This window comes from Eublepharis macularius, chromosome 7, assembly GCF_028583425.1.
Source record: "Eublepharis macularius isolate TG4126 chromosome 7, MPM_Emac_v1.0, whole genome shotgun sequence".
Lineage (NCBI taxonomy): Eukaryota > Metazoa > Chordata > Lepidosauria > Squamata > Eublepharidae > Eublepharis > Eublepharis macularius.
Window position 1 is genome coordinate 119,773,701 of NC_072796.1, and position 21,881 is coordinate 119,795,581.

The 21,881-nt window shown below is 46.1% G+C and overlaps 1 protein-coding gene across 3 annotated transcripts in view; it reads right to left on the reverse strand.

The window, feature by feature from the left end:
• CSMD3 (CUB and Sushi multiple domains 3) overlaps positions 1-21,881 on the reverse strand; it is a 922,268-nt gene that overhangs the window by 442,917 nt on the left and 457,470 nt on the right. For all 3 annotated transcript variants that reach the window (XM_054984891.1, XM_054984890.1, XM_054984889.1), the window contains 2 exons: positions 4,280-4,367; positions 1,915-2,039 (listed from right to left, as the gene is read on the reverse strand). In XM_054984891.1, the coding sequence (XP_054840866.1) occupies positions 1,915-2,039; positions 4,280-4,367 (213 nt within the window). The remainder of the gene's footprint in view (positions 1-1,914; positions 2,040-4,279; positions 4,368-21,881) is intronic.

A 21,881-nucleotide genomic window follows, 5' to 3' on the forward strand; every position in this document is an offset into this window, starting at 1 on the left:
CTGGCTTCACAAACCGCAGGTGAACACAACAAACCGGGCTTTCCAATGAACGCTGGTTCATTGGCCATGGACCCTCACGAACCGCCGGTTCGCGAACAGATGATCAGGTGGTTCGTGGGTTATTTTGGTTCGTAATGCAGCTCGTGCCCATGTCTAATTGTAACAGGTGATCATGATCTATAAAGAGGAATTTCTTTATAGTTTGTGTTTGAGAGATAAATGTTTGGGGGGGCAGTATTTTCTCCTCCTACCTGCATAAGGTAGGGTTGGAAAATGTTTGGAGTAAAAAAAATTCTGTCCCTTTAATGGAAGCTTGATGGGATGTGATTTATCAGGTGATGTTGTTAACCTCAGTGCCATGAAAAGCTTCAGCTGCTGCTTTCCATACATTAAACTTCAACTGAAGGGGCAGGATATTTTTTTCCAGACCTGTTACAAACCCCAGAATTAAAGACCAGAAACAGCAAAATGGAAAGCTTGCTAGGGAGTTAAAAGATAATAGAACTCTGAATCCAAAGCTGGTTCACATATGCCAAAATCTGTCATTAATTATCCCTCTAAAGTAAACACTTTAAGATTTGGTGACATTAATTAGATCGAATTGTTTTAAAATATTTTGTACCCTGTTATTGTCTAAATAGTTTTTCACATATTTATAATCTGCCTAGCCTCACAGCATTATTTTGTTTAACTAGGAATTTTTAGTGATAGATTCAGATTTTTTAAAAATTATACTTTGTAATTTACTTACTGATTGACTAAATAGTTCTTATATTTATAATCGGCATTGAATTGCATCAAGAAAGGTGAATTATAAATGAAGCTAATAATGATGATGGTGGCAAAGTCAGAAATGTGAATGTTATAGGTAAATGCAATTGTAAGGAGCAGGCCCTATGTTACAATGCTTAGAGTGGAACTTTGGTTCAGGCTTCATGCCTGCAAGAGATCTTTCTAGGCCTGTTTGCTGAGAGAGGTACAGCCACTGATAATTAACTGCCCCTGCATTCCTATCTTTCCTGAGAAAGTGGCCTTGAGAAGCCCAGTGCCTAGCGCTCTTCTCAGCTCTAGCCATACTCCCTAATCTTTCACACTTAGATAATGTCCAATTAAGTACTGAAACCTGATTGGTTCTTTGAGTGGGCTGATGGCCCCCACCACTGTGAAGAAGCTTCTCGGATACCAAGAAGTTTACCACTTACCACTTTCTAGCTGGACACCATTCGGTCCAGTTCTGACCAGCTATGCTACCTTGTTGTAACCACTGCCAGTTACCAGCTATGGCAGATGAGAGCTTCTAGCTCCATGCCAACTCCAGAATACCTAGAGTGAGCTGGCATGGATGGACCTTGGTAAGAACAACCTGCCTAGGAACCAATTCAAAGAATGTTTAGACAGATAGACAGCACAGTAGTATTTTAGCTAGATAGAACATAGATAGAATAGCAATCTGTTATTTGTTTTTGCCTAGCCTAAATGTCTTTAAGAGCGGTTTCTGCCTAACATACACTCCTGTGTTCTTTCTATAATAAATCTCTTTATATTTTATCAGTTTGTGTCCAGTGTTGCTTGCTAAGGAGGTACACACGCTCAAAAAAGAACCCAGAAGCAAGGGTGCTTCAGCTAATGACTAGAACTCTTAGAGGCTCCTAGGGGTCCTGTTGCGGTCTGGAGAACTGGCAGGAACAGGAGATGAGAGGCTCTGGGTCGAGACTGCAATACATCCCCATTGTAAGCAAAAAAGATATAAAACAATCAGAAGAAGAAGAAGCCCAAAACTCTCAGCAGATTTCATTTGGACAATACTCCCAGAGGATGTCATTATTACAAAATGAAACAGGAGAACAAGAAGTACTGGCAAAATACATGCATAATACATACACAGATACAGATATAGGATTTTTTTTTTTTTACCTTTGCACACTGGTCTATGATCACTCCAAGCAGCAAAAACCTCTGCTATTCTCTGACAGGTGATACTTTTTGCACCCTGTAGTACATAGTCCTCATCACAAGAAAACTGTACTGTTGCATCCAGACTAAAATTGAAGACATCAAAAGGGGAGAGGGGTAATTAATAGATACAAAAACCAAACTTCAAAGAATTCTAGAAATATTTTTGAATTATTCTAATCAGTTACAAAAAATGAACTCAGATGAAATCATGTAGAATATGGAATCTGAGTATTATTCTTACAGTGGCTTAAATGTAGATATGGTTACTGTAAACATTAAGGATCTGTGGGTGGGAAATATATCCTTGTATTACATGCAGTTTTCTACTTTCTGCCCTACAGCCCTGGATATCCACAGGAATTCCACAGAGAGTTACCCTTATGTTTAGGAACTGCAGACGAAAAGTGGATAAGGATAAATTGGATTAATATCCCAATTCTTAAAACAAAACCAGTTTGTGCAAGTGTTTGCACAACAAGGAGTCAATAATGTTCTTCTTTTCCCTGGCAGAAAATAAATCAGATGCAACTGAACAGCAAGCAGGTTCAGCATAATTGTCTGTACCAGCAGAAATACAATGACTGTATCAGAAATTGAACCTGATGGATTACTGCAGCATCATTGGTAAATATAAATAGTATGCTTTGTATTTGCAACAGAAGAGGAGACTGCTGAACAGCCACTTTGAATGCTCCTAATGAGGCGGAGCTATTAATATTCATTTCCATGGGGTATTGCATGTCGATTTTAAGAAGTGAACATTATAAAGTATTAAGGAATAATGACAATTAAACTTAATTAACGTGATCAAAGAAGCTTAAAATGTTTCCCAATCATTATGTCTGAGGAATAATGAATTACAACCTAAATAATTTGACCCACATGTTTCTCTCTCAGTCTAACAGTTGCTGTAGAAGGGGGGTAGGTATGACATATTAAATGTACAGGGCCATCCTAAGCAGAATTACACCTATCAAAGTACATTTACTTCAGTGAACATCTCAGAAGCTAAGCAGGGTCAACTCTGGTTACTACTTGGATGGGAGACCACCAAGGAAGTCCTGGTTTGCTATGCTGAGGCAGGCAATGGCAAACCAGCTCTGCTAGTCTCTTGCCTTGAAAACCCCTTTATGGGGTCACCGTAAGTCAGCAGTGACTTCACAGCACTTTACATACACACCTTTGATTTTACTCAGGTAATATGCTATACTTTAAGAAATGGCTCAGAGAGATGGTTTGGTAAGGGCTGCAGAATATACTACTGTGTATTGTTGGTGTAGATATGCTCCTACTGGGAGTTTCCTTGTCATTCATTATGTCATGTCAATTTACTAATGTTTTGTTTCTGCTATGTTTCTTTCCTGTATTGGACTTATGGTTGCTTTCAAATTCCTGTGTGATCTGCCTTCAGTCTTAGTGAGAAAGGTGGGCTATAACTAGGATGACACTGTCTGATGATAGTTTCAAGCTAGTAACCATGTTGGTCTGTGGTAGAAGCAGGGCTTTTTTTCAGGGGGAATGCGGGGCAACGGAGTTCCGGAACCTCTTGAAAATGGTCACATGGCTGGTGGCCCCGCCCTTGATCTCCAGACAGAGGGGAGTTGAGATTGCCCTCTGTGCCACTGAGTGGCGCAGAGGGCAATCTAAACTCCCCTCTGTCTGGAGATCAGGGGGCGGGGCCACCAGCCATGTGGCCATTTTCTCTGAGGGCAACCCACTGAGTTCCACCACCTCTTTTCCCAGAAAAAAAGCCCTGAGTAGAAGCGTAAGATTTGGGTCCAACAGCACCTTAAAGACCAACTAGATTTCCAGGGGATGAGCTTTTGAGAGTCAGAGCTCCCTTTCAGTGCTATTTGGTTTCAAAGCTTATTGCCTGATGATTATCTTTTTATCAGTGAGGTGACCTTTGTGGGAGAATCATCATGCAGGAAATGTATATTATATTATATTATATTATATTATATTATATTATATTATATTATATTATATTATATTATATTATATTATATTATATTATATTATATTATATTATATTATATTATATTATATTATATTATATTATATTATATTATATTATATTATATTATATTATATTATATTATATTTGCTTGATGGGCTGCAACATTTGCAAGCTGTTCTCCATGTGGATTGTCCAATACAAAGACAGCCTTTGTACTGATATCTATCAAGACTATTCAGTGATCTTATTATGACTCTGCATATGATGTTGATCCACTAGATGAGTCCTTCCAATGTTAGTCAATTTAAAAAGTAACATTCCGACAATATATTATTTCCAGAGTTGAAAATGTGCAAATGTTACCTAAAATCTGAGCCTATCCGTTTTCCATTTTCAGGTTCTCCAGGATCAGGACACAAATTGGATGCCTGTTTAATACCTCCTTCATTTACTGTAAAAGAAACAAAAATATAGGTTTGAGATACCTAGAGAAATAACTAGGGGAAAAGATTTTTCCCAGTAGCTAAATTATCAAACAGCAATAAACTGTGTAGCGATACATAAATGAATACATTTTAAATGACATAATTTTTGCTCATACCTCATCTGTATAACTGAGTTCCACATACCTTGTACTGCCAAAATAAACACAAACCTGTTATAACATAAACACTAGAAATGTATATATTGCTGTGATATGTAGCCAAAATGCATATTTTTATTTGAAAAGGTAAATGTTCAAAATCACAGGACATGTTGAATATAATATACATAATATTTATCTAATTTTTTTAGGATCCCTCATTTGCAGCTCAGATTATAGGTATATTTTAGGTATTATTAGGTATTATTATTAGGAATTGCACTGGGACACAGAATACGCCTCTATGACTTCCTGAGTCAATTTTGTAGCTCCTAAATATCCCAGAGACTGGTGATTATGAATTACTAAACAATGAAGATATATTCTTAAAAGTACTGAGAATACCTAGGTGCGGGATATAAACTGTAACTTAAAACTCCTCAACTGTAAGTAAGACAGATTAGAAACTAAAGAATGTCTCTTTGTGTTCACCAACTGTAATGTACATGGCCCTAATCCACAGATGCAGGTAATTACTATAGATGGGCACAAACAGCAATATACACACAAAAAAGCCATGAACAGCCCAATCCACTGTTTGCGAGTAAGCTGTTCATGAGGCCCCATTCCCAGCGAACATGTCTTCATTTCAAGCCCTCTTTGTGGTGTTTGTCAGCCGTTCGTAAAGCCAGACAGTCTGGCGCCTTTCAATCAATTTCCCTGGCAACATAGGCATGAACTGTCTGAGCTCTGTCTGAACTCCTTCTGGCTTGTAACCCCTCAAAGTAGATTCCAGCAGAGTCCCATTTTTGCTACTGTAAAGAGAAAATGACAGGAAAGGGGGGGCATGTATCATGCCTTTCCCAGGGTGCAATCTCTCTGAAACTTGTGGGTTTTTCGGAGGACAGTGAAGACTATGTCCCCTGCAAATTTGGTGGGTATTGGACATTGGGAAGGTCAGTTTGTAACCCCTCAAAGTAGCTTCCAGCAGACAGTCCAGTTTTTGCCACTGTAAACAGAAAATGACATGCAAGGGGGAGACTCATGGATTATGTCTTTCCTGGGGTGTAATCTCTCTGAAACTTGGGGGTCTTCAGAGGACAGTGAGGACTATGTACCCTGCAAATTTGGTAGGTATTGGACATTGGGAAGGTCAGTTTGTAACTCTTCAATTAGCTTACAGCAGACAGTCCAGTTTTTGACACTGTGAAAAGAACATGACATGAAAGGGGGAGACCCATGGATCATGCCTTTCCTGGGGTGCAATCTCTCTGAAACTTGGGGGGGGGGTCTTCAGAGGGCAGTGAGGACTATTTCCCCTGCAAATTTCTTGGGTATTGGACATTGGGAAGGTCAGTTTGTAACTCTTCAATTAGCTTACAGCAGACAGTCCAGTTTTTGCCACTGTGAAGAGAAAATGACATGAAAGGGACCGATGGACTCTCCTTTCCCTGGTTCAAGTTCATCTAAGTTCCAAGGGGGCTGATTTGGCTCCCAAGAACCTCCAGCTATGAACATGTTCATGAACATGTCATGTCCATCGTTGTTCGTGAATCCCTGTTCGTGGATGGCAACGAAGAACGAACATCGCATTTGGGTTTTTTTCCTGGTCATGCCCATCTCTAGTAATCTCATCTCTGCAGCTCCATACTAGAGCTTCTCTACTGTCAGTGTTATGTTGAAGTTAGGATCTTCAATGGAATGCATACACAGTGAACTTTGATGATAATAGAAAGCTTATTAATTCAATGTCTACAAATGCTGGGTTCAATATTACTAACAAACTATTTCTAGAAAGAAGTGTGTGTGTGTGTGTGTGTGCATGTGTGCATGCGCGCACGAGCGCACACGCATATTAAGGTTGCCAACCTGAAGGTGGGTTCAGAGATTTCTCAGAATTACAACTGATCTCCAGATTCCTGAGAGCAATTTCCCTGGAGAAAATGAGTGCTTAGGAAAGTCCCTTAGCATTGTCCCTGCTGAGATCCCATCCCTCTTCAAACCCTGTCTTCCTCAGGCTCCACCCCCAAATCCCCAGGAATTTCCCAATCTGGAGTTCACAACCCTAATATATCTGCATACATATATACATGCACACACCGTTTCTAAACTCATCACTAATAAAGTTTGCATTACCCACTCATGTTTACCCCACATATTCAAGTGACATTGATGGGTTTTGCTGTTCTAGACAGGAAATAAATGGTAAAATATAGTATTCCAGTTCAAAGCATATGGAATTAAATTCAAGTAAAAGTTTCAGGACTGAAGCCTTAATATACAGTCACATTAAAATAAGAAAGCAAATGTACAGTCATCTTAAAAGAAGACTGGTTGTGGTTGCTCTTTCCAGGTGGAAAAATCCCTCCTCCGTGCTCATGAGTCTCCATATATGCAGTCCAGAATGGCAGAAGATCACACATATGGTAAAGAATGCATCCTATCTATGCAAAACTCTCTCTCTCTTTTTACTTACATTAAAATACACCAGTCATGGAATTTCTAAAGTGTTCTCCCCTATCCAAGATTCCAAGACTTGAATTGGGAACCTTGGGGAATGTAGGTACTTAAGAGTTTATCATATTCCTCCAGTATAGATGAGAATAGCAGTGCCTATCAGGCAGTATGAAGTAGCATTGCCAAATCCCCTTACCCTCTCAGTGGGAGGGGGGACTCGGTGCTTACCATCCCAGTGCTTCTGGGATACTACTCGCCTGTGTGCACACCTGGGGCTAATGTGATGTCACTTCCTGAAAGTGATGTTATTGTACAAGGCTGGAGAGCACACACATGTCACAGTGGGCTGATTTGGGCCCCAAACAGACCTGATTCGTCCTGTTTGGGGTCCAAATCGGCCCATTGCAAAGTGCGGGAGCACACTTGGGGTGGCGCAATGACATCAGTGACATTGTTGCGCTGGCCCTGGGAGCATGCTGGGAAGTCTGTTCCCCATCTCCCTCCCACCCCCGCTGACCAGGTAAATGGTAGTAGGGGGCAAAAGGTGGGAGCAGGAATCCCCCACCCCCACTTGGGGAATGGGATCCCTACGATGAAGGTTTTGGATTTGCTAGGTCTAATACAAATCTAGCTAGGTTAGGAATTTAGCCATCTGTCTTTATCTATTCAATGAAGCATTACTTCCTGCTTGGTAAACTTTTGTAGCTCAAGTTCTCAATATTTACTTTTTGAAATAGCCTGGCTTTCACACTCCTATATTGTACAGAACGAGGATGGTATATCCAAAAAATCTGCAAATAAGAGGAGATTCTCACTTCTTTTCTTCCTCTTTGTTGCAAAAATTTCCCCAAGAGAGAACAAGAAATAAAGCTAACAGCTGCAGTCCTATTGAACGTGCCCTCAAAACTGCTCCGTTGCATGATCTGAAGTTGACAGAGTTGCACAAGAGTTTGGAACCATTTAAGGAAAGGCAGTATGTTGATCTACTTACCTTGTCCATGATGATTCAAGTTGCTTTCCCAATGCCCCCACCCAGAGTCCTTTAAAATTTCAACTGTTCTTTCTTGTGACCATACTATGGAGGGAGTTAGGGGATTATATAACCTAAACAGCAGCCTGCTGTGCCAGAACTTTATCTGGGAATCTATTGTGGTAGAATTTTGCCTGGCTATGGGTCCAAAATCCAATTTAAGGTATGAAGAAAAAGAAAATGCTACTGGATACACAAGATAGGTCCATAGCTCATGGCCTCAAATAGTGACTAATTTTCTTTATTCAAATTCACATCAAAATAGATAACTTGATAATGATATTGTCAGGCATGGAAAAGAAAAAAAATAAACTGAAAAGTGTAGACTTCTTGTGGCTGATTTTCTTAATTCAGATTCACAGATTAAGGACTATGACAATTGCTATTTGCACATTGTAATTGAAAAGTGTATTGGGAACATTTGGCTTGGCTTTTGATGCCGTATCTAAACATTCAGCTGTGGACCTGCCAGAAGACCTCACTTCCCTACAGAAAACACAATTGGTTCATTTTTTTGTTTCAGTCCTCAGCTCTATTTCCGTCTCTTTGTATTGTGTACATTGTGCTGACTGATGCCAATAAAGGCTGACTGACTCTATTTCCTTCTCTTTAACCCTGGCCATCTCCTTTTATATCTTTAGTTCATCTTCAGTTCTAAAAACGGGATGCCCTCAATATAAACATAAAGCTGCATGATGTGCGATCCACCTAGCCCAATGCAACCTATCAGCCATGCATTATAGGCTGCCAAGTGTTTGATAACCATCCTGATTATCTGGTTGCCAATGTGTAGCGAAGACAGGAATGTAATCAAGCCTCTGGTGGCCAACATAGGTACATTATTAATGACTGAATCAAGCTTGGGAGATTGAAAGATTACTGTGAGTGGGAGAAAATGAGGTTGTCATAGAGATCAGAACCAGTTCCCTATTCAAAGGAGGACAGTTAGCACCTGGTGACCTAGATGAAAGGCACAGGAAGACACTATTTATTCTTCTAAACACTCCAAAGAGAAAGTTAAGCTGGGAGATAAAAGGAATTTATCTTTAGTAATTTAACATGTATTGATGGAGCTATGAACTTGCTTTCTCACGGTCTATTACTTAAGAAGTCATATATCTATCATTTAGAGAGATTAATTTAATAAATTAATAAATATAACTAAGCATCTTATAAATGGAGGCAGGGCTTGGGATACAAAAACTGATATGTTCCCATTGCCTTAGTGGTATTGTTGTTGTTTTGCTAATGTAAGAAATAAATTAATATGTAAAATGGTAAATCATTTTGGGATTCATCTAAATTCTTGAATATGTCTTCATCACAACTCATATCATTATATGGAAGATTGAAGCTTTCCTTGTTTTGATGTTAAGAATTTTATACCATTCTATCAGAGGACAGAAATCTGTGGAGGACTCCCTCATGGAATCTAGACAACTCTTTTGGATAACCTTGATAACATCATTATGACTTTGGTTACCTGGTGGTGGTAGAAAGTTCCATCAAGTCATAGCTGACTTATGGCAACCACTAGTTGGGTTTTCAAGGCAAGAGACTAGCAGAGGTGGTTTGCCATTACTTGCCTCTGCTTGTGGTTACCTGGACAAACTAAAATCATTGTTGAGATTTCATGGTCAACTCATGAAACCAAAGTACTTATTCACTCCACTATGAAACTGAAAGATGATTAGAGGGTGAAGAAAGGTAGTGGGCAAGCACGAAGAGTGAGGGAGAATGGGTGGAAGTTGAGTCAAAGGGGAAGGAAAATGGAGATCAGGAGTGAGAAATAGTAACCAGATGAGGGGAAAGGAAATTCTTCTCCCTCCAGTGTTGTGAATTTTACACTACAAATGTAAATTTGCATGTGAATTTACATTTCCAAACATGAATTCTATGATAAAATCACAGATATGATCAACTTCACAGTCTAGTCCATAATTTCTGGATATGGTTATATTGTCCTATATAATATGTCTATATTACATAAACATAGAGAAACATCCAGTGATGTGAATTTTTTGATTCCATAGGCTGATAAATGTCATTATGAGCACAATATAAAACAAAAACCAAACAGGATACTAAACTTTTTCTGGTGGCAAGGCATACCAATTAAGGTCTATTCAAATGATAGTTATGCTTTTAAATTAATTATCTCTCCATCTTGAAAGTCTAAATGCAATAATAAGTCCCATCACCTGGGAATGGAGAGGGATCAGAAAAAAATTGTCCTTGTGCAAACTTAGCCCAGTCAAGGCTCTGTCACCTCAAAAACATGAGATTTTGTGCTTTGGTTGGGCATAAGGAGGCTAAAGCAAAGCACAATTCCAACAGACTCATGGTTACCCTTCTGCAGCCCTACCACGACCAACTACACAAGGACTGAATGTCTGTCAAAAATCTTTTTGTGGGCCATTCAAAACTTGCATGAAGACAATTAGAGTAGAAACTAACTGCTCCAGCCTTGCATGTCCAGGGCAACTTCCTTGGGGACGGGAGCACATTTAAACCTTTGATCCTGACCCAATGAAGTTCTAGTTAAGCTACTTTTATATCACAGGGGGCTACTGACTGGGTAAAACAGCCCTCTGTCCACTGAGAATTAGTGATGCTGTGATAATCACAAATAATGTGCTTGAAAACAAAATTCATGCTGCTCACAATGTCCATTTCTCTTGAGCTGAGCGTCCCATTCACTTGCATTGCTGATTTATGCACCATTTTAAGCAACGCATTTTAAGTGTATTTTTGTCTGCACCGTAGGCAGTAGGGATGTGCGTTTCGGCATTCAGAATGCCGAAAGAATGCCGAAACAAAAGTGTTTCGGCATTCTTCAGGAATCCCGAAACGTTTCGGGGAATGCCGAAACGTTTCGGGATTGCCGAAAGAAAAACCCGAAACGTTTCGGGATTCTTTCGGCATTCTTTCGGCATTCGAGAATCGCCATTTTGTTTTTGCTAGCCGTTTGCCTTAGCAAGCGGCTAGCAAAATCCTGCTGGAAGCAAAGGCTTCCTGCAGGCTCTTAGAAGAGGGGAGGGGGGGAGAAGGAGTGAATCACTCACTCCTTCTGTCACCCCCCACCCCTCTTGCAAAGGAGGATAGGGAATCCTGTGCTTTGCCTTGCAAATGCAAGGTGCAAGCATTGCATTGCACTTTGCATTTGCAAAGCAGCAGAGATTCCCGCCAAAACTAACAGGTAGGGGAGGGGGAGCAGGAGGAGGGTGGCTCTTGGAGTGTGGGTGGGGAAAGGCAGGGGAGTGGGGACTTTAGGAGTCACCAATCCCACTGCTGCATTCTCATGCCAGCCAATAGATTTAAATCTTTGGCTGAGGCTGCAGCAGGGGATTTAAATTTGGAGCAAGACTGTCTGGAACACTTCTGTTGCTGCTGCTGCTGAGCTGTGACCGAGAGAGGAGAAGAAGAGAGACTGCACCTGGAGCCTGGAGGACATCTGCCTGGAGGATCAACTGTGCTGGACATCCTGAGAGGACACCTGGTAGGCCTTTTTTAAATTTTTGTAAATTTTTTTGATGCTGGGCAATGTGCTGCTGTGGCCTGCCTCTGCAAAAAGGTGTTGCAGTTTATTCTTGGCATGGCCTGGGGGACAGGTTGGGCAGACAATGTTTGATGGTGGGGTGGGGGTTTCAGCATTGGTTGTTGTGCTTGCCTTCTTTAAGCTTGATCCACTGTTTTAAGATTAAAACAAGAGTGTGCCAGCTTTGGGCCTACACAGGCCAGAAGCCTTTCTTCTGGCTGGCTCTCACAGTTGTGCTTCACAATCTGGAATGGTGTGGCTTGCTTTTCTGTGTCTGGTCCCCTGCTTGCAAGGATTCCCAACAGGCTCCGTCCTGATCAACTGTGCCAGCCTGTGGGCCACACACAGGTATGGCCTGGGGGACAGGTTGGGCGGACAATGTTTGATGGTGGGGGGGGGGTTCAGCATTGGTTGTTGTGCTTGCCTTCTTTAAGCTTGATCCACTGTTTTAAGATCAAAACAAGAGTGTGCCAGCTTTGGGCCTACACAGGCCAGAAGCCTTTCTTCTGGCTGGCTCTCACAGTTGTGCTTCACAATCTGGAATGGTGTGGCTTGCTTTTCTGTGTCTGGTCCCCTGCTTGCAAGGATTCCCAACAGGCTCCGTCCTGATCAACTGTGCCAGCCTGTGGGCCACACACAGGTATGGCCTGGGGGACAGGTTGGGCAGACAATGTTTGATGGTGGGGGGGGGTTCAGCATTGGTTGTTGTGCTTGCCTTCTTTAAGCTTGATCCACTGTTTTAAGATCAAAACAAGTGTGTGCCAGCTTTGGGCCTACACAGGCCAGAAGCCTTTCTTCTGGCTGGCTCTCACAGTTGTGCTTCACAATCTGGAATGGTGTGGCTTGCTTTTCTGTGTCTGGTCCCCTGCTTGCAAGGATTCCCAACAGGCTCCGTCCTGATCAACTGTGCCAGCCTGTGGGCCACACACAGGTATGGCCTGGGGGACAGGTTGGGCAGACAATGTTTGATGGTGGGGGGGGGTTCAGCATTGGTTGTTGTGCTTGCCTTCTTTAAGCTTGATCCACTGTTTTAAGATCAAAACAAGAGTGTGCCAGCTTTGGGCCTACACAGGCCAGAAGCCTTTCTTCTGGCTGGCTCTCACAGTTGTGCTTCACAATCTGGAATGGTGTGGCTTGCTTTTCTGTGTCTGGTCCCCTGCTTGCAAGGATTCCCAACAGGCTCCGTCCTGATCAACTGTGCCAGCCTGTGGGCCACACACAGGTATGCTGCTTTGGCCAAGGTAACCCTTTTTGGTTGCTGGCCTGGCACTCACAGTTGTGCTCCACAATCTGGAATGGTGTGGCTTGCTTTTCTGTGTCTGGTCCCCTGCTTGCAAGGATTCCCAACAGGCTCCGTCCTGATCAACTGTGCCAGCCTGTGGGCCACACACAGGTATGCTGCTTTGGCCAAGGTAACCCTTTTTGGTTGCTGGCCTGGCACTCACAGTTGTGCTCCACAATCTGGAATGGTGTGGCTTGCTTTTCTGTGTCTGGTCCCCTGCTTGCAAGGATTCCCAACAGGCTCCGTCCTGATCAACTGTGCCAGCCTGTGGGCCACACACAGGTATGCTGCTTTGGCCAAGGTAACCCTTTTTGGTTGCTGGCCTGGCACTCACAGTTGTGCTCCACAATCTGGAATGGTGTGGCTTGCTTTTCTGTGTCTGGTCCCCTGCTTGCAAGGATTCCCAACAGGCTCCGTCCTGATCAACTGTGCCAGCCTGTGGGCCACACACAGGTATGCTGCTTTGGCCAAGGTAACCCTTTTTGGTTGCTGGCCTGGCACTCACAGTTGTGCTCCACAATCTGGAATGGTATGGCTTGCTTTTCTGTGTCTGGTCCCCTGCTTGCAAGGATTCCCAACAGGCTCCGTCCTGATCAACTGTGCCAGCCTGTGGGCCACACACAGGTATGCTGCTCCGGCTTTGGTAACCCTTCCCGTTTGCTGGCCTGGCACTCACTGTTTTGCTTCACATTCAGGTTGTTTATCGTTGGTGGACCTCTTCTGGACTGGACTGCACTTGGTGGACATCGGCCTGCAGATCTCTGCGTGGAGGATCAACATTGCTGGACATCTGCACTGGTGGACTGGTAGGGTTGTTGTTAAATTTGGTTTTTGAGCTTATGTCTGCTGCTGTGCCTACCTGCGAGCATATGCTTTGGCTCTGTCTTTATGGCTTGGGCTGGGGGGGGGGCATTTTCTGGTTGGGCAAGAGGATATTGTTTGGGGGTTAGGGGGGCCAGCATTGATCGCAGTGCCTGCTTTCTTTCATGTTTCATTTTTCAAGTTTGAGTGTGGGGTGGGCTTGAACTACTGTTTCACAGGACTAAAAAATGAGTGTGCCAGCTTTTGGCCTGCACAGGCCAGAAGCTCTGCTGGGTGGATGTGTTTTGTTTTGCTGCTGGTTGGCCCTAGCCTTTAAGGGGGGGGGCTGACTTGGCTTGTGCAACGGGGCCTTGAATTTTGGGGGTTGCGTGTGCGGCGTGTGGTGCTGACTCTGCTAACATTTCCAATTTTCTTGACAGCATCGTGGAGGAGAGGAGGACCAGCTGCAAGACCGCCTGAACATCGCTGGACTGCAGGACTGGTGTTGCTGTGAGCGAGTCCGGGTTCACATTTGGGTGGCCTTGGGGGTGGGTTCTTGCTAGCTTGGGAGGGGGGAGGCTCATCTTCAAAACACCACATCCACACCCCACACCGACATACCACAGATACATCGGTCCCGCTAAATAGTGTCTCTTAGGTAGGTGGGCCAGTTGGTAGGTGATCAGTGGATAATTGCCCTCAACATAATTATTAGGGAAACCGAGCCTAGTTTTTTTTAAAAAACTAAATAGGGACTCAGCAGGGAAAGCATTAGTGAGTGAGTGTTAGGTTTGAATTCTATATATATATATATATATATATATATATATAAAAATTTGTAATAGCTGTCAATAGGCTTCCCATTAGTGCCCCCATAACTAGGGTTCCACTGCCCATCTCTGGCACCCGTGGTGGTGCCAGGCCGGCCCGGGCATACTAGTGTGTGAGTGTTTAAGGCTTTGTCACCTGTTATTGGGGTTTAGGGCCAGCTCAATTCCAGAGGAATTCAGCTGATTGGCAGGCTCAGGTTCCCTGACATAAATAGGGTTGCTTAAAAAGGCACTTGATTGTTCATCTCCAAGTCACAGAGCCACTAGAAGCACAGATTTAGAGCAGGTTAGTTAGGTCTTGAAAACAAAGTTGACCTTTGTTTTCTAAATCTTTTCTGATTAGTTAGGGTTGAATTTGGGAGGGGAAAGTATGTCGGAGAGGAAAGCAGAGAGGGGCCCCGGGGGAAAGGCTAGGGAGAAATCTAGAGGGGAGGAGGGGAGGGGGAGGGGGACTGCTGCGGCAGCCCCTCCATCTGAGCGGAGGAGGTCCTCCCCTGCGCTGCTGCCGTTCACCAGCCTGGCTTCTGGTGACAGGAAGAGGGTTCGCAAGACTCTCTTTCCTGAGGCAGCTGCTGGAGGGCCACCCCCAACCCGGGTGCGTGAGGCAGGGGCTGGCACTGGGCGGGGGCCTGCTGCTGAGGCTCCTCCTCCTCCAGTGGTTGCGAGCCAGCTGCTGGAGGAGGGGCAGCATGTGGTGTCTCCTGGGATGGGCGCGGAGCACATGACTTTCCCTGCGCTCCCGCTCACCCCAGGAACCCGGAGGATGTTGGAGGAACTGCCCGTGAGACCCCCCCTGGGGCGGTCCACCCCAGTTTCCTCTGAGGCCAGCAGCAGGCCTCTCGCGGCTGTGCAGGAGGAGAGGACGCGGGAGGAAGAGGCAGAGACTGTGGTGGAAGAGCCCACATCTCTGCCCCTTCAGCCTCGTCCATCCCCACCTGCCCCGCCGAGAGTGGGACACGGTGTGTCCGGCCAGAGCACCTCACAGGAGGTGCCGCAGGGTGGTCCCGAAAGCGCTTCTCCTGGGAAGCGTGGGATGCCCTTTTCCTCCGAAATCTGGAAGCACTTCCAGACAACGGAGGATCCCCGAGCAGCCCTGTGCCGGCATTGTAGGCAGCGCGTCAGCCGTGGCAAAGATGTGTGGCATCTCTCCACGTCTGGGATGAGGTACCATATGAAGAGGCACCACCAGGCGGTGCTTCTTCGGGAGGAGGGTTCGAGTGGCGCCGCACGGCCGCCAGCTAGCCAGAAGGAGGCAGGCTCCTCTGGTGCTCTCCCCCCAAGGGTACCTGCAGGAAAGGGACGCCAAGCCTCTCTCCCGGAGATGCTTGGTATGCAGGGCGCTAGTGTGCCCAGAGAGGGGATCCGGAGGGCGAGCAGGCGCATCACGCGCCACATCGTCAACATGATAGCAGTGGATGGGCAACCGTATTCCGTAGTTGAAGACTTCGGCTTCTCAGGGCTGCTCCAAGATTGCTTTCCCTGGTACGCCGTCCCTGCTCGCACGTCGTTGAGCAGATCGGTGGTGCCCTCGTTTTACAGGGCTGCCAGGGATCATGTGAAGGCACAGCTGTCCCGGGTTGCCGGGAGAACTGTGCACTTCACATCGGACATCTGGACCTGCCCAAGTGTGCAGCAAGCGTACCTCTCGCTTACTGCTCACTGGTGGGAACCCGAGTCGGTTCTGGGTGGGGGCCGGGGGGAGGTGCCTAGCACAGCTAGACAGGGAAGGATGCGAGACCGCCAGGCCGGCTACTGCAAGGCCTTGCTTCACGCCGAGGTGCTCGACGTGTCCCACACGGCGGAGAACATCGCTGCCACCTTAAGGAGACAGTTGGACGAGTGGATAGGCCAGGGACCCGCCACCGTGGGATGCATGGTGACGGACGGTGGCAAGAACATGAGGGCAGCGGCGCATCTAGTGAGCCGAGAGAGCGTCTACTGTGCCGCTCACAAGCTTCACCTAGTGGTGAGAGATGCGCTGGGGTTGGGCTCCTCGAAGGAACCCGTGGATACCCGGACCCGTGAACTCCAGTTACTTGTCCAGAAATGTCGGAGGCTCACGGGTCACTTCTCGCGCAGCGTGAAGGCCACGCACGAACTGCGCCAGACACAGGTCAGGACAGGTGTGCCAGAGCACGCTCTGATCACTGACGTCAGCACTCGCTGGAACTCCACCTGCGCCATGCTTGAGCGCTTGGTGGAGCAGAAGGCCGCACTCCACGCGTGGCTCTCCGAGAACCGCGGTGCGAGTCAGGTGGGTGAGTTCAGCCGGGAGGATTGGCTCACCATCACCCAGACAGTGGAGGTCCTGAAGCCCTTCAAGGACTTCACTGTGGCGGTCTCGTCAGACACGGCGACCCTCGGTCTGGTCATTCCCCTGGTGCACACGCTCCAGAGGAATCTGGCCACCCTTGCAGACCGGGTCGCGCCCCGTGCTGACCTTGTTCCAGCGGTGCGCGCATTAGTGAGAAGGCTGCAGCAGTGCAGCAGGGCATAGCTGCCAGGCTAACTCCTCTCACTAAGGAAGAGTCATACATGTTGGCGACCATGTGTGACCCGCGCATAAAGGGCACTTTCGCCGAGCGGGACGGGAACCTCACCCAAGCCAGAGACGGCCTCTGCTCTTGGGTGAGGCGCAGGCAGGCCAAGAGGGGACGCCTGTCGACAGGGGGGACGCAAGAGGGGCCCTGCCGTGCGGGTCCCTCTGACGCCCCCTCTGCGCAGGCCCCCCCCGAGGCCACCACCGGAGTGCCGATGGAGATGGAGATGCTCCGGTGGGCCCTCGTCCCCTCTGGGGTCGTGAGGACCGTGAGAGAGGATCCGGCGGAGGCGATGGTCAGGGACTACCTCGCGGAGCCCTGCGAGTCGCTCTCCACCGATCCGCTCAGCTACTAGGCCAGGAAGGAGTCGGTCTGGCCGGACCTCTCCCTCGAGGCGCAGCGGCTGCTCTCATGCCCTCCGACGAGCGTGGAGAGCGAGCGCGTCTTTTCACATGCGGGCGACATTGTCGGCCCACATCGCACTCGCCTTCTCCCATGGAGAGTCGAGCAGTTGACCTTCCTGAAGGTCAACTCTCGCCTCTTCGATTTCTCAGGACTGGACTTCCAGAGTGACTGAGGTGAGCCCAACTTGTGGCCTGCATCCTCTATGAGTCCAATCCTTTGGAATCGCGCTCTCCCCTGTATAAAACCCTGTATATACAGTTAAAACCGGCCAGTAGAGGGAGGGTGGTTAGGAACCAGTGGCAAAGGGAAAACACCCAGCAATTTGAAAGCCCCCCCCCAGGGTATTCAAAACATCTCCCATCACTGAGACATACCCTGTGGGACCAAATTTATTATGAAAAATAATGCCCCAGAAACATGGATTGCTACTGGAGGGAGAAACAGGTTAGATAGGGATTGCTTAGGTGTTTCTATCAGATGAAATCCTTGTAAAAAAAAATTGTAGAAGAATTGTTGTACTGTTTTTTGAAAGTTGATGTTCTGTTCATGTAAAAAAAAGGAAAAAAAACCAAAAAAAAATGTTGTGATTATGTTTTTTAAAAGTTGATTGAATGTTCATGTAAAAAAAAAAAAAAACCCAAAAATGTTGTGATTATGTTTTTTAAAAGTTGATTGAATGTTCATGTTTAAAAAAAAAAAATTGATGTTAATGTTGGGTTTGCATGGTTGGGGGATGCGGGAAGAGTGGTGGATGGGCACCGGCCAATGATGATCTCTCACAGATGTTCCCAGGTAAATTCTGAGGCTGGTGTGGGGGTGGGGGGAGACCTCTGCAGAACTGCTCCAGAAATACCATTGTCCAGTGCCTTGGAAGTGCCCAGTTCAGCTTTGTGTGTCTGAACTGAAAGCACAGCCACAGGAAATGACATTGGTTCTGCTGGACCCTGTTGCAGTGGTTCCCCCCGCATTAAGTCATGTTATGGAGGGAGAGTTGTATTAGGCTGGTAGTTATTATGATCATCTTCTGTTTCCATGCCCTGTTGTGCCCGCTCACTATGTAACCTGTTGTAATGTTCAAAACTTTACTGTTTGTCCATTTCAAAAAAAAAATTGTGTTTAAGATTCTCTGATGTGTAGTTAATTGTGTTGTGTTGTGCTATGAGGGACAATAAGTGTAATATGTTGTGATTTGTTGACCACTTGTAATTTGAAAATGAGAAAATAAAGGTTTTTTAAACTTAATGATTGTGTGTCTGTGTTCCCTTCTTTGATGGGAGGTTGGTTCCCAGCATAGGGAACAATGGGGCAGGCTGGCCAGCCTGTTCCTGGGGTACTGGGTGTGGGGCAGCTGAGGGTGGTTTTGGTTCTGAGAGGGGCTGAGTGGAGGATTTGGGTCTGTGTGTGGCAGCTGGGGTGGGGGAACTGGGTTTGTGTGGGGCTGTAAGGAGTGGACTATGGGGGATGAGAGCACTGGTCGTCCCTTGTGCCCAAGTAGGCCCCTGCTACTGTCCTGGTGTGGGCTTCCATGCCTCTATCAGTTGCTGGCCCTCCTTTGCCATCTTTTTCTGAAATTTTCCTAGGGCTGCCAAACTCCTGGTTGGGCTTGAGTTCAGGTTAGAGAGAGTAGTTCCCTACAGAGAAACTGGCTGCTTCCAAGGGCAATCTCTTTAGAGGGCAAATGCGGACCATGGATTCTGGGGGAGATCCCTACTCAGATTTCCCTTTCCACAAGTCCCACCCCCAAATTGCCAGTAACTTCCAAGGCCAGAGTTTGCCACCCCAGAGAGATCCCGTTCCCACCCTCTTAGCCTTGGCATGAAAGTTGTAGCCCCCATGGAACACTTCCAGGTTCCTGATTCCAAGCCCAATGACACCAATGTAAGACAATCCAGACCTCCATCAAAAATGGATTTTAAGTAGCAGTGGGATTGGGCTGCATTTCAGTCATTCACATATCTGGTTGTGTTCCCAAACATTTAGCTTATGTTTTTTTAAATCAGCGTATGGCACTTAAGGACACTTTTAAATGGTTCTAAAAACATATTTTTATTATGAAGTATTTAATGTGGCATTGATCAAGGGCAGGCCTTTTGGCCAAATGAGCAGTATCAGTACAGTAAAATTTAGACAAAGCTCATAGGAGGAAAAAGCATTCACACTGCGAAGTGGGAAGAAAGTTTCAATTTACATGTACCATGGACTCCGAAAAAGACATGTAAGTGGCATCCAGACCAAATCAGGCCTGCTTTCTCCCTTGAAGATATCAATTGATGATAGTGCTTATGTCACATCATGAGAAGACAAGGTTCACTAGAAAAGACAATAATGCTAAGAAAAATTGAAGGCAGTAGGGAAAAGAAGAATACCCTAGATGTGGTAGATTGACTTCGGTTTGCAATACATGGACAAGGTTTTTGGGATACTGTGGAGCTCAATATAATTCTAAAGTACACCACAAGTGATTTGAATGCATAAAACATACAGACACATACACATAAAATGTATATACCCCCTCCCCACCAAATTAAAGGTTTATCTTATGCCCCGGTTTTCTCCCCCATGGGAACCTAGAGTGGTTTACACATTGCTGTTCTCCCTTGATTTGTTTCACCCTCATCACAACCAGGCTAACAATAGACAGCTGCTCCATGCCTCACATTGGAGTGACTCCACCGATGGCCTTCTTAGTTGTATGAGGGGGTGGAGGGGGGGGAGGAAGGAAACAACGCACTCCTGCCCACTCTATCTGGGGCCTAGGTGACCAAATTGCTTGGCCTTGGCAAGGAGCCAGTGGTGGGGCGGCACTGGTTCTGGGGCCCCGTCCAGAACATTTGTCCAGGGCCCCCAAATCACCTAGACTGCCTCTGGAAAACACAACACAATTGTTTACTTAGGCTGAGCCAAGAACATCCATCAAGCCTACAAGGCACAGAATCAGAGTCTGCCAGATTCTAGACCAACTCTCTAGCCATTGCACTACAGTGGATATCTAAAAATTGTTCATACCCCCACCAGCAACTTGAACATTTTTCTCCAAAAGGCACACAACTTGGCTGGGTCTCAAAAAGGACTATGATGCATGGGCCTGTCAATGCATGCTGTTACTAAGGCTTTGGCCGGGGGGAGGGGGGCATTGTGCCAATGCCACCCTGGCTTTGGAAGGGGACAGTAAAATAGAAGAAATAATCTAGGTTCAGTGCCTCCCCCCCTTCTCTGTCTCTGTCTCTCTCTATAATGTGAGTGAAAACATTACTATACCATCACTGAAGCCTACAGGATACTTAGGGTCTGTTCACACACGCATGATCATTTCATGGCAATGCTCTGGCATGATGATGTCTGTTCTAGGAAGTGATGTGATCATCACACAAGGCTGGGGAGCACGCACAATTCACAGCAGGCAGATTTGGGCCACAAGGGATCCTGCTTTGGCCTGTAGGGCCCAAATCAGCCCACTGCAAAGCACAGGAATACTCTCAGGGCAGCCAGATGACATCAGTGACATCACGGCAGCAGCCCCTGGAGCGTACCTTGAAGGCTCATTCACTGACTTTCCCCCTTCGGGGTGATAGGTGAGAGTGGGGGATCCCCCACCAAGGGGAAACGGATCCCTAATTGTGTCTGAGGTTGTGGAAATCAAATGGGTCATTACCTCCATATTGCTTCTGTCTTTGAGGGACTTACATGCACATTATATTTAACTCCAGATTTCTTGATTGTCAAGGAATGCATGTGGTGGGGGGTGGGGGGAAGGGTGGGAGAAGGGCCCCTGAGGGTAAGGGTGGCATTTGGCATGCAAAATGCCACCCCTGGCAAGACAAGCCTCTCCCAGCTGTCAGTGGTAGAGATGAGAGCAGAGCACCCACTTGGGGAGGCCATGAAATGGCCCCCCCAAGTGGGAGCAGGCTGAGCCTTGGTGGGGGGGTGGGAGGAAGGGTGGGAGAAGGGCCCCAGAGGGTTGGGGGGGGATTTTGTTGCAGTGGTTCCCCCCCATTAAGTCATGTTATGGAGGGAGAGTTGTATTAGGCTGGTAGTTATTATGATCATCTTCTGTTTCCATGCCCTGTTGTGCCCGCTCACTATGTAACCTGTTGTAATGTTCAAAACTTTACTGTTTGTCCATTTCAAAAGAAAAATTGTGTTTAAGATTCTCTGATGTGTAGTTAATTGTGTTGTGTTGTGCTGTGAGGGACAATAAGTGTAATATGTTGTGATTTGTTGACCACTTGTAATTTGAAAATGAGAAAATAAAGGTTTTTTAAACTTAATGATTGTGTGTCTGTGTTCCCTTCTTTGATGGGAGGTTGGTTCCCAGCATAGGGAACAATGGGGCAGGCTGGCCAGCCTTCTCTGCGGGTGGTGGGGGGGTCAGGGGGGTGGTTGTCTGTGTGCCAGGGCAGGTGCTCTTTCCCAGGGACGATTTGGCACTGCCACCATTGTGGCACCCCTTGTCTGTGCAGAACTGCCCTGGGAAAGAGAGTTTAGGGGTTCCCAAAAGG